The sequence below is a fragment of the Mustelus asterias genome, chromosome 8, assembly GCF_964213995.1.
Source record: "Mustelus asterias chromosome 8, sMusAst1.hap1.1, whole genome shotgun sequence".
Lineage (NCBI taxonomy): Eukaryota > Metazoa > Chordata > Chondrichthyes > Carcharhiniformes > Triakidae > Mustelus > Mustelus asterias.
This window is the reverse complement of record NC_135808.1, coordinates 80874813-80891392: the sequence shown is the minus strand read 5'-3', so window position 1 is coordinate 80891392 and position 16580 is coordinate 80874813. Positions and strand designations below refer to the sequence as shown.

Sequence of the window (16580 nt, the reverse complement as noted above, 5' to 3'; positions counted from 1 at the left end):
AGCCTGGGAACTACAGGCCAGTGAGCCTCACATCTGTGGTGGGTAAGTTGTTGGAAGGTATTTTGAGAGACAGGATCTACAGGCATTTAGAGAGGCAAGGACTGATTAGGGACAGTCAGCATGGCTTTGTGAGTGGAAAATCATGTCTCACAAATTTGATTGTGTTTTTTGAAGGGGTAACCAAGAAGGTAGATGAGGGCAGTGCAGTTGATGTTGTCTACATGGACTTTAGCAAGGCCTTTGACAAGGTACCGCATGGTAGGTTGTTGCATAAAGTTAAATCTCACGGGATCCAGGATGAGGTAGCTAAATGGATACAAAACTGTCTTGATGAGAGAAGCCAGAGGATGGTTGTAGGGGGTTGTTTTTCAAACTGGAGACCTGTGACCAGCGGTATGCCTCAGGGATCAGTGCTGGGCCCACTGTTATTTGTTATTTTATATTAATGATTTGGATGAGAATATAGGAGGCATGGTTAAGTTTGCAGGTGACACCAAGATTGGTGGCATAGCGGACAGTGAAGAAGGTTATCTCAGATTGCAAAGGGATCTTGATCAATTGGACCAGTGGGCTGACAAATGGCAGATGGAGTTTAATTTAGATAAATGCGAGGTGATGCACTTTGGTAGATTGAACCAGGGAAGGACTTACTCAGTTAATGATAGGGCATTGGGGAGAGTTACAGAACAAAGAGATCTAGGGGTACAGGTTCATAGCTCCTTGAAAGTGGAGTCACAGGTGGACAGAGTGGTGAAGAAGGCATTCAGCATGCTTGGTTTCATTGATCAGAACATTGAATACAGGAGTTGGGACATTTTGTTGAAGTTGTACAAGATATTGGTAAGGGAACACTTGGAATACTGTGTGCCGTTCTGGTCATCCTTTTATAGAAAGAATATTATTAAACTAGAAAGAGTGCTGAAGAGATTTACTAGGATGCTACCGGGACTTGGTTTGAGTTATAAGGAGAGGCTGGATAGACTGGTACTTTTTTCTCTGGCGCGTAGGAGGCTGAGGGGTGATCTCATAGAGGTCTATAAAATAATGAGGGGCATAGATCAGCTAGATAGTCAATATCTTTTCCCAGAAGTAGGGGAGTCTAAAACTAGAAGACATGGTGAGAGGGTTCAGAGGGGCAATGTTTTCACAGCGAGGGTGGTGAGTGTCTGGAACAAGCTGCCAGAGGTAGTATTGGAGGCAGGTACAATTGTCTTTTAAAAAGCATTTAGACAGTTACATGGGTAAGACGGGTATAGAGGGATATGGGCCAAATGCAGGCAATTGGGACTAGCTTAGGGGTTTAAAAAAAAGGGTGGCATGGACAAGTTGGGCCGAAGGGCCTGTTTCCATGCTGTAAACCTCTATGACTCTATAACAGACCCACAAACAAATGCTAAGATGTTCAAATGCCCAGATGTCCCTATGCTTTCCAGATGTTTTCACGTCTGATTGGCGTTAATGGAGGATAATATTGTTCACCTAAATTCATTTAGCCAGTGTTTCAATTCCTCTACTAAATGTGAAATCTCCTAGTGCCACACACCATTGTTGTTTCCTGGATAATGTGCAGGGGGATTTCCTATAGTGGAGACAACCTGATTATGAATTGATTGAAAAGCTTTTCTTTGCATCAAGGTGGTTAATGTAAAGAACATTCTCTGAACATTATTAGATAAGTACAAGTGCGACTTTTTGTAGATGAGAGCAACATTTACCTGGCAAATGATGTGTATCTTGTCAAACTTATGCCTCTATCTGCAGGAAAAATGAACACGTTCCCCTGTCCAAATTAATATTCATCACTTGCTTACAGAGCTGTGGACAGTGGATTGCCTGCCCTGGTGTGGCAGATGTTCCTTGGAATGGGTTGGGAGGATGCCAACACTATAGCAGCCTGTTCCACACAGTGAAGGTGGCAGGCAGGTGTTCTCTGAGCTATCTCAGAACAACCCCTGCACTGGGAATAGAGGGATACGCACTGCGTAGAGGCAAAAATTTGGAAAGGCATCATGTGTCAGTACAGACTTGGTGGGCCGAAGGGCCGGTTCCTGTACTGTTCTTCGTTAGTGATGGTCATGGTCAGAATATCTGTCATCTCAATTAAGTGTTGAGAACCATTTCGGGAATCTGATCTATTGTAAAGTGCCAAAACTAGCAGAATGCAAGAATGGTGAAGAAAAGTAATCTTGGATTTAAAAAAAAACAAATTCAACAGTGGAGACCTGGAAGGAAAAGCAAATACCACGAGGAGCTGAGAGCACATGAACATGTAAATTCACAGCCACCAAAAATATTTCATTTTAAAAATGACCTTCTCCTTTTAAGAGGGTGACCTGAGCAGCCGAGCTCCCAAACATTCCAGTGCACCTAAACGTTTTGGATAAGACTGCCATTGCGGTGGAGTTTAAAACAAACTGTAACATGTAACCTTCAGACTGCTCATATAAGGAGGTAACAGAACGCAGGTAGACCAGTAGCTTGACTTTACCAAAACATTGGCCGCAAGATCAGGCATGGTGGGAATTGGGCACATGAAGACTCCATGCCCAATTCCAGAATGCACAAGGTTGGCAACATCACGGAATGTTTACTCCATGTCATGTTTCAATAACTGTTATTAACAATGATGTTTTAGATACCATTACTCTGTACTGAAACTTTGATTGACCCTTCTAGGTACTTCACAACGTGGCACTGGTACATGCCACGATAAAGAAATGGGATCAAGCTGAAGAGGCTTTGAAGAAAGCCTTAACTTTTAAAACCGAGGCTAAGCCCAACTTTGTGGATCAAGCTCTGGAAGCTGTCGTGGTACAGACTTTATTCAAATGTTCACAGATCTCCTCACACTGTACCATTACATTCTGTCTCTTTTTTCCCCCCCCCCGAGAATGCTTCTGTAGCTTTGTCCAGAACGAGAGCTAGGCCGTGGTTCTCCTGAATTGGGACTAAGTGCCCACACCAGCGGGATTCTCCCACCTGAAAGATGCTAATTTATTCAGATCGGGCAACCCGCCGTCCAGCCCCGTTGTTCCAAGACTAGGTCGCCATTTTTGAATGGCCACTGATCTCCACCCTCGTAGACAGGTCCCCATTCCCACAAAAATATAAATGGTGTCAGTCACCCACACTGATCAGGGGAGCACCACCATCCCCTCACAAAAGAGGGGCATCCTCCCCCCTCCCTCCCCCCACCAAATAACGTGTAACCCCCTCCCCTCACACCATGCAGGCATGAGGGTGACCTGAACCCACCCCCCTCTCCCCCACTGAGGCCCCCTTTCACCCTCAGACTCCCCCACTCAGCCCCCTCCCCCCTCAGACCCCTCCTCATCCCCCCTTCAGTCCAAGCACCTTGGCAGTGCCAAGTGCACTGCACCCTGGCACTGACGGCCTGGCACTTCTGGCCCAGTTGGGGCTTAAGGTGGGTCCAGTGGCCATTAGCCCCTCTGCTGCTGCCAGGCCGCAGAGGAAGGGGCCCTCAAGGGTCCTGGGGATTTGTGGAGTTCGGGCTGGGGGCAAGGGGTTGACTGCCACACTCCATTTGGTTGGAGGTATTGTGGCTGGACTGCCCCCACTAGCCCTGGCAATCACCCCTAGCATGGTGATTTCAGGCAGCTCTGTGATGTCAGCTGTGCAAATTCTGAAGTGACCATCTTATCTATTCCCTTCATAATCTGAAATGTTTCTATAAGATCTCCCCTCATTCTTCTGAATTCCAATGAGTATAGCCCGTCTACTCAGTCTCTCCTCATAACCGTCTCCAGGGACCTGGGTTCGATTCCCGGCTTGGGTCACTGTCTGTGTGGAGTTTGCACATTCTCCTCGTGTCTGCGTGGGTTTCCTCCGGGTGCTCCAGTTTCCTCCCACAGTCCAAAGATGTGCGTGTTAGGTTGATTGGCTATGCTAAAATTGCCCTTAGAGTCCTGAGATGCGTAGGTTAGAGGGATTAGCGGGTAAATATGTAGGGATATGGGAGTAGGGCCTGGGTGGGATTGTGGTCGGTGCAGACTCGATGGGCCAGATGGCCTCTTTCTGCACTGTAGGGTTTCTATGATTCTCTCAACTCCGGAATCAACCTAGTGAATCTCCTCTGCATCCCCTCCAGTGCGAGTATACCCTTTCTCAAGTAAGGAGACCAAAACTGTACAGAGTACTCCAGGTGTGGCCTCACCAGCACCTTATACAGCTGCAACATAACCTCTCTGTTTTTAAACTCCATTCCTCTAACAGTGAAGGACAAAATTCCATTTGCCGCCTTAATTACCTGCTGAACCTGCAAACCAACTGCTTGAGATTCCTGCACAAGGACACCCAGGTCCCTCTGCACAGCAGCATGCTGCAATTTTTTACCATTTAAATAATAGTCCATTTTGCAGTTATTCCTACCAAAATGGATGACCTCACATTTACCAACATTGTACTCCATCTGCCAGACCCTTGCCCACTCACTTATATATCCCTTTGCAGACTTTCTGCACACTTTGCTCTGCCACTCATCTTAGTGTCATCTGGGACTTTTGACATGCTCCACTTGGTCCCCAACTCTAAATCATCTATGTAAATCGTAAACAATTGCGGTCCCAACACTGATCCCTGAGGCACACCACTAGTCACTGATCGCCAACCAGAAAAACACCCATTTACCCCCACTCTTTGCTTTCTGTTAGTTAACCAATCCTCTATCCATGCTAATACATTACCCTAACATCGTGCACCTTTATCTTATGCAGCAGCCTTATGTGTGGCACCTTGTCAAATGCCTTCTGAAAATCCAGATGCACCACACCCACTGATTTCCCCGTTGTCTACCGCGCTCGTAATGTCCTCAAATAATTCCAGTAAATAAGTTCAATATCACCTGCCTTTCATGAGCCCCTGCTGTGTCTTCAGGCCTGCCAAGGATGGAGGTGGCAGTGCAGTCTCGATAACCCCGTCCTGGTAGAGAGTAGTGAGGTCAACCCCTTGCTCCCAGCCCAAGCCCACCAAATCCCTAGGACCCCTGAGGGACCCTTCCTCTGCAGCCTGACAGCGCAGCAGAGGGGCAATTGGCCACTGGACCTACCTCCTCGGGTCCACAAGGTGCTTGGCCTGAGACAGCCTGAGTGGGGGAGTCTGAAGGGGGAGGGAGCCCAAGTGGGGAGTTGGGTCGGATAGTTCTCATGCCTGCATGCTGCGTGGGGTGAGACGAGGGGCGGAGAGTGGGGAGAAAAGATACCTCTCATTGCTGTGGGTTTGGTGGTGCTTCCTTGACCCTTGAGGTCCAACACGCCAGGCCCTCGCTTGTGAGGACCTGTATGAAAGCTCACCCAGTGCAGATCCCGCTGGGGAGGCGGGTGAATAGCGAGAGCTATTTTACTCCGGGCTGCAAGCCCGCTAATTATACTGAAATGTGAGATTTGAATATGCACCGGGCTCCTGCCCACTATGGGCAGAAACCCAATTGGGGTCAGCAGTGTGACCTGGAAGGGTCGCAGTGGGTTTGGCGACTGGCGCAAAGTTAGCTTTCCCGTTGACTCCTGAATCTCTGGGTCATCGTGATTTGCGATCGGGGTAAACAAGCCCAGAGAATTTCCCCCTGCCACCCAATAACTGCTTAAGTATCATTAATTGTCTGACCCTGTTAATGTGCATGATAAGAATCAACTAGAACTGGCACAGGGAGTAATCCAGCTCAGCACAGTTTTATTTAGTATATACAATATGCAACTGATCTCTGCTTCAGCCTGATGCAGTAACTGCTACATGCCCTGTCTCGATTGGTAGTAATTAGGGTGTTATCACAAGTGTCATTAACATGCAGGAATGTTCAGTGGAGCCATTCACTCGTTGGGCTTGAAACTGATATCAGTTAAACATCATTCTGGGATTTCATATCTTGTAATGAATCAGAACAAATTTGATGGTGGAACTATCGTGACAATAAACTTAGAGCTGAAAGCAATTCCTCCCCCATTAAAAGTGCTCTATTCTAAATTAATTGCAGCAGGGCTGGGAGGTATGCTGTGTTTTTGTCATGTGTTGACTAGACCTAATCCCTGATTCCTCTGCACAGAAGCAGGAACTGTTTCAACTCCTACAGCTGCCTACAGGAGAACTCTTCCGACCCAAGAGAAAGATAGTGGCTCAGCTGGAGAAGCAGGACTTCCTGGGAGAGGCCAAGGTACCCACTCATTCCCAAAACATTTCCATTTCACCATTCAATATAGAATGATTTTGAACTTCAGATGTCCATGAACTCAATTATCAAGTGATTTGTTCAGTAGTGTGTCAGGCCACTGCTGTATGGATTGTATGGATGGCTGCTGAACAAAGGGCTGCAGATACAAACATACCAGATGACTTTACAATGTTCTACGGCCAGAACTCTACCACTTCACCCGGCACGGAATCGGAGCGGACAAGAGTCCGACAATGAAAATCTCCGTTGACCTCAAGTGGGAATTTCCGGTCTCGCCCAAACGAGGCTGTAAAATCCCGCCATAAACTCTATTATTTGAAAAAAAAAAGTTCTTGTCTATCAAATAAGTAAGGCGTGAGAACCCTTTCCAAAGTTTCTAACTAGGGATAAGATCTTGTTCCAAGTTCAAAACCAGACCAGAGTTTGGGATTGAAAGGGTAAGTTGGCATAATTATTTCACTTCTGAGGCTTCCTCTGCTAGTTTGATGCAATCCATATAACTTAATAGTCAATGCATCCACATCAGATACAAAAGGAAATGCAAAATATTGACTTTAATTAGAACAAATAGATTTTTTTGTTTATAGTTTACATATTTCTGGACCGCTGCTGAAAACCTGGAGGAATGGCAACACAAAATTGGTGGTGGTAATATTAGGGAAGTAGAGACTGCAACTTAATCTCTTCAGCGTGATTTTCTGTCAATCTTTTCATGATAATGAGTCAAGCTGTGTTTGTAGTTCATGCTCCATTTGCCCTGTAGAGAGTGAGGTAGTTTATCTGCTTTTAGTCCTCTGCCAATGATGTTCGTGTACAGGCTGACAGGAGTCAAAGAATGACCCAGAGTGACTTTCTCTGAGAGAGGCCATTGCAGTCTTAAAGGGAAAAGTGGAGCACTACTTTGGAGCAATGGGTGACACAGTGGCTAGCACTGCTGCCTCACAGTGCCAGGGACCCGGATTCGATTCCCAGCTTGGGTGACTGTGTGGGGTTTGTACATTCTCCTTGTGTCTGCGTGGGTTTCCTCCATGTGTTCCGGTTTCCTCCCACACTCCAAAGATGTGCGTGTTAGGTTGATTGGCCATGTTAAATTGCCTCTTAGTGTCAGGGGAATCAACAGGGTAAATACATGGGGTTACGGGGATAGGGGTTGGGTAGGATTGTTGTCGGTGCAGGCTCAATGGGCCAAATGGCCTCCTTCTGCGCTGTAGGATTCTATTTGAAGCAGAGGGCTGTTGAGGGTGAGGCAAGGGTGGTGGGATTCATTTTGGATTGCAAGTGACCAATGACCTCTTTTTGCTGCAGTGGTTCTACACGAGTGGTCTTCCCTCCACTGGCCATCCTCTCATAGAGCCTGAGATCGGAAACTTGCTGCTAGTAACTTTTTGTCTTTGTGTAAGAGTGTCAAACAGGTGATAGTGACTCAGCCACCTGTTTTACATCACTGGGGTTGGTTAGCTCAATTAGTTGGATGCATGATATAGAGTGACACCAACAGTGTGGGTTCAATTCCTGTACCAGTTGAGGTTACTCATGAAGGTCCCGCCTTCTCAGCTTTGCCCCCTGCCTGAGGTGTGATGATCCTCAGGTTAAATCACCACCATGTAGCTCACTGCTATGAACATTGTACAGTCATCTGGTGATTTTACATAACTTACTATTTTTATTTCTGGTTCAATAAGAAATCCAGAGAGCTGTAAACAAGCTGCTGCGTCACTCTCCCATTCAGTTAAAATTACCCTTGTGGAGCTTGCAAACCTCCATTACTTTGAAGAGATGGTGGTGTAGTGATATTGTCGCCAGTTATCCAGAGACCCAGGGTAATGGTCTGGGGACCTGGGTTCAAATCCCACCATGGGAAATAGTGAAATTTGAATTCAATAAAAAGTTTAATGATTGCTGTAAAAACCAATCTGGCCCACTAAAGGAAGTCTGCCATCCTTTCCTGGTCTGGTCTACATGTGACGGCTTCAGACCCACAGCAATGTGGTTAACTCTTAACTGCCCTCTGAACAGTTCTAGTAGGCCACTCAGTTCCAAGGCAATTAGAGATGGGGGATAAATGCTGGCCCAGCCAGCAATGCACACATCCCATAATGAGTTTTTAAAAAAACTATGGTGACCAAGTCCTTCATGAGTAAAATAAAAACAGAAAATGCTGGAAATATACAGCAGGTCTGGCAGCATCTGTGGTGAGAAAAACAAAGTTAACAGGTACAATTTAATCCAGGCAACACGGCCAGCCACAGGATCAGAGAGATCGCCTCCTTTGGTACCACGTCAAGTATCAATCAGACACTAACATGGCCAGAGGTGGATCTTCATTGGGGCCGAGAAATCCCACAGAGCTGCTGACCAGTCAGATGGCAGCAGTTTGTCATTGCCGTCAGCACCAATGGGAGAGCAGTGACAGCTGCTGGGAATACACCCAACAAAGGCTCAGGATCACTGAGGACCCAGGCCACAGTGGGAGAGAGGATGTGATAGGGATCGGGGGAGAGGGAGGGGATCGCTGGCTGGGAAGGGAGTAAAAACGGAGAGAAAAACCAAAAGACATGAAGAGAAAGGAAACAAATGGGGTATAGAGGTTAGGTTAGAGTCCATAAGGCTGCAATGTGCCTAAATGAAAGGTAAGCTGCTGTTCCTCAAGCTTACATTGAACATTATTGGAACATTGCAGTAGGCTGGTGTCTGAGTGAGAGCAAGGTGGAGGTTTAAAATGACAAATGACTGAAAGCTCGGAGTCACACTCATGGATTTCATGAACGAACTTGCGTTTGTTGTGTGTTTTGGTATAAATGGTCTATATTAAAAATATGAGTGTGTTGTGAATAACAGTCAGCATAATGCAGACTGCTGACCAGACAGAACATTCACCAGTGTTCAGAGATTATGGACTAACTCCAGCTGCTTTTTCCTAGGTGGTAGCATCAATCATTGACAAAGATGCATTCTCTGGCTTTGCCCCCCTGCAGCCTCAGGTACATTTTACTTTGTAAAATTGGTTAAACATAAAGCAATGAACATATGGCTGAGTCCACAGGTATTAATTACATTCATCAATCTGGTTTCTATGCTGCAGATTGGATGCAAAAGTTACTTTTTTCAGAAATAAGAGTCCTTTGTTCTGGTACCAACAGTCTGTGTAGGTAGGGAATGAATTAGGAGCTGGACCTGGTTCCCTTGCGAATCCACCCCATTTTGCCTCTGTCAGAAATTATCTTAGTCTTGGGGCTACATAGGGCGGCACAGTGGCAAGCACTGCTGCCTCATAGCACCAAGGACCCAGGTTTGATTCCTGGTTTGGGTCAGTCTGTGTGGAGTTTGTATGTTCTCCCCATGTCTGCGTGGGTTTCCTCCGGGTGCTCCGGTTTCCTCCCACACTTCAAAGATGTGCTGGTTAGGTGCACTGGCCATGCTAAATTCTCTCTCAGTGTACCCAAACAGGCGCCGGAGTGTGGCAAACTAGGGGATTTTCACAGTAACTTCATTGCAGTGTTAATGTAAGCCTATTTGTGACACTAATAAATTAACTTTCTTTCTACATGAAATATATAATAAACAAGACTGGCTCACCATTATCTAACTCTGACATCTCAAAATAGAATCCTGCTCCATATTTTGCGAGAGAATTGAACTTAACTGCCTCTGCCATTAGCTAGACTTGTCTGTGGACATTTAGATATTTCTGACCGTGTAATCCCATAACATCAGTGAGGTGAGGGGATCTGCGAACAGGAAAATCTCCTTAACTAATCAGATTGAAGGATTGAGAAATGAACAGAGCAGGGACTGAGAAGAAAGTGGAAGAGAAGATAAATCCAATGCCGAAACAGATATACAAAGAGAAATAAATGACCGGGTGGGGGAGTGGGTGGAGAAGAAGGAGTTGAATTAATAGGGAGAAAAGGAAAATTAGGAGCCAGAAATGAAAGAGAACTTTTTTTTGCATTTTTAACATTTCCACCAATTAATGCCTAAAAGAATGAGACTTCATTGTTTGTCAGTAATTAACACTTTTTGATAAGGTGAACAGTTAGAGCTTTTTCCCAGGGTACAAATGACAAGTACAAGAGGGCACAAGTTCAAGGTAAGGGGGGAAAGGTTCAGTAGAGACGTGCGGGGGAAGCTTTTTACACAGAGGGTGATGGGGCTCTGGAATGCACTGCCAAGTGAGGTGTTTGAGGCAGACACATTAGTAACATTTAAGACTTATCTGGATAGACACATGAACAGGCGGAGGATAGAGGGATACAGGCTGTTGGTCTAGATAGGACAACGTGATCGGCGCAGCCTTGTTGGGCTGAAGGGCCTGTTCCTGTGCCGTTCTGTTCTTTGAACACCATTAAAAGGATACTTAATCTGGAATGGGCAAGACTTAACCTTCTGTGGTGAGGTTAGTTATTGACCTTGCATGTCATTCCATGTTTCTGTAAAGCTAATGACAAAGCAGCACAATACAATTTTTGGATTTAACTGTGCAGTTGCCGCTCATCTGAAGCTGCCGTACCACTTGCACATAAACAGCCATAGAATTGCAGAAAAGTTGCAGCACAGAGAAGCCATTCAGGCCATTGTGCCTGCACCAAGCAAAAACGAGAAAGAAAAACAAAAAGACAGAAGAAAGAACCGAGTCACTCATTTTAATCCCACCTTCCAGCAGCTGGTTACAGCAGGCACAGATCCAGGCACCTTTTTAAATGAGACAAAAACAGAATTTTAAAAAATCTATCCAATTCATTACAATCAAAGTCCAATTCAAAGTCTCAGCAAGTGAGACATTCCAGATCCAAGCTGACAAGACAGGCTTCCCACTTCCTGTTTTGGGCTTGATCTACATGATCCAAGCTGATTGGAGCAGGCATTCTCCAAGGCTTGATCTCATTTGCACCTTAGCCAAAAGGCCGAGATGCCGCTTAAAAAAATTGCTTCAAATGAAGCCACGGTGTAACCTCATGACTTCACAACCAAGTGCAGGAAGCCAAAACTACACTTGATCTTAGCCAAAAGGCCGAGAAATAAAAACAGAAAATACAGCAGAAACTCAACAGGTCTGACAGCAGAGCCAACATTGAGTCAGGTTGACCCTTTGTCAGAGCTCAAGAAAAGGAAAATCGGACAAGATTTAATTATGAGGGTGGAGGGGTGCTGTATTGGATAAAGGAAATGTAAATGCAGATGATAAAGGCTGAGAAAGATGCTAAGAGCATCCATTAAGTGATTGGAATGTGTGAATGGCAGAATAAAGGTACAGATTGTTAGGGGATTACCTGAGGAATATGGCAGTAGGCCCAGAAGGATGGGGCGGTTTGGAGACCAGATGGAGAATGAGATTTTAGAAGTGGAAAAATTAAAAATAAGAGTAAAAATGGATGAATAAGATGAAAAGAAATGAAATAAAATAATTGGAAATGGAGTGAAGGTGGAGGGGTGAGTTCATGCTCTGAACTTGTTGAACTCAATGTTCAGTCCTTTGTAAATGCGTTGTATGTTTCAGCCTCAACTAATAACTTAGGCAGTGAATTCCAAATGCCCACCACCCTCTGGGTGAAAAAGTTTTTTTTTAATGTCCACTTTAATCCTTCTACCAGTTACCTTAGCTGGAAACAAATCTTTCCTATCTACCCTATCTGGGCCCCTCGTAATTTTGCACACCACAATTAAGTCACCCCTCAGCCCCCACTGTTCTACATTGCAGTGTTAATGTAAGCCTTACTTGTGACTAATAAATAAACTTTAAAAGATGTGTAGAACAAAAGAACTTGCAAATGAAGCTAGCTTATCCAATCTATCATCATAGCTGCAATTTTGAAGTCCAGGCAACAATATTTTAAATCTCCTCTGCACTCTCTCCAGGGCAATTATGTCCTTCCTGTAATGTGGCGACCAGACCTGTACACAAAATTCCAGCTGTGGCCAAACCAGCATTATATACAGTTCCACCATTACATTCCTGCTTTTGTATTCCATACCTTGCCCAATAAAGGAAAGCATTCCATGTGCTTGCTTTACCACCTGTCCTTCCACCTTCAGAGATATGTGGATATGCAGTTCAAGGTCTCTCACTTCCTCAACCCCTCTCAATACCCTCCCGTGAGCTTTGTTTGCACTCCCCAAATACATTACTTCACACCTTTCTGGATTGAATTCCATTTGTCACTTTTCCACCCACTCAATCACACAATTGATATCATGGAGTTGACAGCTATCCACGTCAGTCAATATTTTGTCATCGGCAAATTTCCCAATCATGCCTCTCAGATTTAAGTCCAAATGCCCCTCCATGAGAAAAATTGAGCTGATAACTACAGAAAGTGCTGATATTTAAATATTCACTGATTCTATTTAGTTTAGGTTATATAGTCATTTGAAAGTTCTTTTGTTCTACACATCTTTTAAAGTTTATTTATTAGTCACAAGTAAGGTTTACATTAACACTGCAATGAAGTTACTGTGAAATTCCCCTATCCATTTTATAACTGCATTAAGTAGAAAGTGGATTTCTAACACTTGCCCTTTCCTGCTCTGGTTATTCTATGTTGCTTATTCACTTTCATTTTCCCGCTATTTCTTTCTTTTTCTCTACTTTATCGCCTGGGTGAAAAGCCAGTCCTTTGCCTACTGATATTTGCTGATTTCTGATTTATGTTTTGAATTTCTCCCTCACAGCTCATTTCATTCCTGTTGGATATTGGGCATGTTCAGGGACCCACAACCCAAAGAAACTGCACCCACAGTATGTTAGATCACACATTGTCTAACCTTTTAAAATGATACGAGCAAGCTATCTGATTTCAGATCACGAGGAACAGCAGGGGCTGGTGAAAACGCACAAATGTTATTTCCCTCCTTCCGCTTTCTGCTCTTGATGGTAAGAGTGGAACATGGAACAGAGGTGATCATCCTTTCTTTGAGTGTGGCTCGTGAGAGCTAATGGTTGGTTCATCCCTGGATTCAGGACAGCCAAACCTAATCAAACAGCCACATGTGTGGACTTTTCATTAATACCCAAACAATAGTAATCATAACTGGAGACCCTGATGATTATTTGTTTCCTCTCTAGCTTTGGTCCAGTGATGCCACTCCATTACTGCCCTAGGTGTGAACATTTAGCCCAGTTATGATATCGATGCCCATATCTTCTTAGTCTGGCTCAGTCAGTACTCCACAATAAGGTGCAACAAACTATTGAAACCTTGGAAATTAAAAGTATGTCTTGTGCTCCTGTGAGTTACACAGGCCATGTATATCGTTCTGGATCATCTTCTGTAATTAAGGCACATCCTTTGCATCTTTCTATAATGCAGCTTTGCCATTTCTTTTATTCGGTGCACTGTTTGGTGTTTTTTAACACTTTAATGGGATACTCTAATTTAATAGGCACCTGAACCTGCCCCTCAAAAGAAAGCTCCAGAAAAATTCAAGTAAGTGGATCCTAATCACTGTTTTTTTCTACTTTGAGTTCCGGCCAGCACTTAGGCTTGCGTGCTGGTTAGTACATGGCAGTTGAGTGGTGAGTGAGTACCTATGTGTATTTATCTGATTGATATGCGGCTGAAGTGAGTAATGGAACCATTCACGCTATTCCTGATAAGAATGCATACTGCAAGAGTGAAGGTTCACGGAATGGCCAGTTCTTGTTGCGTGACTGTGCAGAGGCTAAATTGCAGGCTTTGGGTGACTTATTCTGTTCTACTCTAGCACTATCAGTGCCACAGAATCCCCTTGTGGGAGAGACTAGACCTAGGGGACACAGTTTAAAAATAAGGGGTCTCCTATTTAAGATGGGCGTAAGGCGAGAAGTTTTTCCCTGATTAAGCCTATGGAACTCTTCACTAGAAAGCGGTGGAGGCAGGATTATTGAATATTTTAAAAGTTGAATTAGATTGACTTCTTTGTCAATCAAAAATCTAAGAGTATAGGGGATAGGAAGAAAAGTGGAGTTGAGGTCCCAGTCGGATCAGCCTTAATCTTACAGAAAGGTGACGTGGGCTCAAGGGGATGAATGGCCTACTCCTACTCTTAATTCATATGTTCACAAGAATCGGGTCTAATTGCTTTAAAAGGAGTGTATTTAGATGAACACTCCAGAATTGATCATAAAATAGATTATTATTGTGAAATTCTACATTGAAAAAGAACATGAAGGGGTTCAACTTCAGATTTTATGAAAGTCTTCTTCCTTGCAGGACGCTGGAGGGTGCACCTCACCGGGTACTGTTTAACTTCATCCCAAATAACGAATGGGAGCTGGAAGTTCAGTCTGGAAATATAGTCTTCCTGCTGAAGAAAGGACAGGACAACTGGGCCACGGTCACATTTAACAATGAGGCAAGTTCCAACTGAGGAATGTGCAACCTCCAGAGTTAACTGATGAGTGACTGACTGAATAAAACCATAGATTGCAGGTGACTGGCCAACAGTCCCAGAATTATATTCCAGATTCTCTTATTGCAATAAAAGGCAGCGTGGTGGCATAGTGGTTAGCACTACTGTCGCACAGTGCTAGGGACTATGGTTCAATTCCAGCCTTGGTCAGTGTCTGTGTGAGTTTGTCCGTGGCTGCTTGGGTTTCTTTCTTCCAGGTGCTCCGGTTTCCTCCCACAGTCTGAAGATGGTACTTGGTTTGACCTAAAAAGAGGTCTGAAGATGGGTGGGTTAGGTGGATTGGCAATGCTAAATTGTCCCTCATGTCAGGGGATTGACGGGGTAAATGTATGGGGTTGTGGGAATAGGGCCCCAGTGGGATTGTGGTCAGTGCAGGCTCGATGGGCCGAATGGCCTCCTTCTGTACTGTAGGGATTCTATGATATATTTCATTTGTTTTATGATGGAATCATGGACAGAGAACTGATAACATCTGATAAGATGCTTTTATAATAGAGTAAATCAGAAGTTGAACCAAAATGCTCAACGCTAAGAGTGATTTACTTTTCGGTATTCTGCTGGTGGTAGACAGAAATCTCTGAGCCCAGCATTAACAACCATACCTTCCCATCCACTCAGAGAGCTGGTCATTTAATCCACAAGGTGAGAAATAGTCAGATGAGATCAAAACAAAATGAGCAAGTGGGTCCTTTCAGTGCCCAACGCTGGCAAGATACAAGTAGTAAACACCAGAGACGGACCAGAATTCAGATTAAAAGGAAAATAAAATAGTTTAAAAAAAAACAAATGCTACATTGGAGCCTAGCGCCTCATGGCTACATTAATGAGCACAGAAAGAAATCTCAACACCAGGTTGACTCACCTGATGAAGGAGCTCTGAAAGCTCATGATTCCAAATAAATCTGTTGGACTTTTAACCTGGAGTTGAGAGATTTCTTTCTGTGCCCACCCCAGTCCAACACCGGTATCTCCACTGCATGGCTACATTAATGCGTGAGTGACCAGGAGTTTTCCTAAATTCAACAATCTAAATTGCCTCCCCCCCCCCCCCGCAACTTCATTGTGTTGATGAGTTAAAGACTGTCGTGGAAACCTCAGCTCAGTGACATTGTCAGCAGAGTTGGTGAGCCACTATGGAGGAGGCTGGAGCATTCGAAAATTCTCAGTTGTTGGAAAAAGTCAACAACAGTTACTGATGTGAAACCGCACGCAACAAAAATGCTCAAATACAGGAGACAAGCCTTATAAGTGCAGTAACATAGATGTCATGTGAACACGTTGTGATTAAATGTTGCAGATCCAGCATCAATGTGGTCAGCACGTAACACGTTCAAATATCTAATGTCTTCATACAGAGTTAGCAACTATACCTGTCCTTTGACAGTAAAAGCTCCTGTAAGTGGAAAGGGTGAGGGCCTACTTGCACTAGGCCTCCATTGTGGAGCTTTACAGGAAGACAAACTAACTGCCTCTGGTTTATCTGCAGAATTGTTGCATTTTCTATTTCTCCTCTTGACTCTGTACTCTGCTCCATCTAGTGGCCTCACTGTGAACTACTGGAACTCATCAAAATTGAGGCAGGCTTTGCTGCAATCACTTTACCATTAGTCTCATTTTGGGTCTGCCATAAGATGGCGTCCCTATTTTGGATCTTGGCATTGCGAAGTTAGTTAGTCGAGGACTATTGGATGGTTAATGTTAATAAGAACATAAGAACTCGGAGCAGGAATAGGCCATCTGGCCCCTCGAGCCTGCTCCGCCATTCAATAAGATCATGGCTGATCTTTTCGTTGACTCAACTCCAATTACCTGCCCGCTCACCATAACCCTTAATTCCTTTACTGTTCAAAAATTTATCTATCCTTGGTCCCACTCACCTGATGAAGGAGCAGCGTTCCAAAAGCTCATGCTACCAAATAAACCTGTTGGTCTTTAACCTGGTGTTGCGAGACTTCTTACTGATGTACATTGGTTATAGATATCTCCTAACTATATTTTCCCTTCTTTGTTA

At 44.4% G+C, this 16580-nt stretch overlaps 1 protein-coding gene and 1 non-coding gene across 3 annotated transcripts in view; one reads left to right on the top strand and one right to left on the bottom strand.

The window, feature by feature from the left end:
- ncf2 (neutrophil cytosolic factor 2) overlaps positions 1-16580 on the top strand; it is a 47682-nt gene that overhangs the window by 9056 nt on the left and 22046 nt on the right. For both annotated transcript variants that reach the window (XM_078218337.1, XM_078218336.1), the window contains exons 4-8: positions 2677-2811; positions 6056-6163; positions 9103-9162; positions 13562-13605; positions 14371-14512. In XM_078218337.1, the coding sequence (XP_078074463.1) occupies positions 2677-2811; positions 6056-6163; positions 9103-9162; positions 13562-13605; positions 14371-14512 (489 nt within the window). The remainder of the gene's footprint in view (positions 1-2676; positions 2812-6055; positions 6164-9102; positions 9163-13561; positions 13606-14370; positions 14513-16580) is intronic.
- Positions 11018-11204, bottom strand: LOC144498112 (U2 spliceosomal RNA). The gene has a single exon (XR_013498650.1). It is a non-coding gene; the product is annotated as a U2 spliceosomal RNA (small nuclear RNA).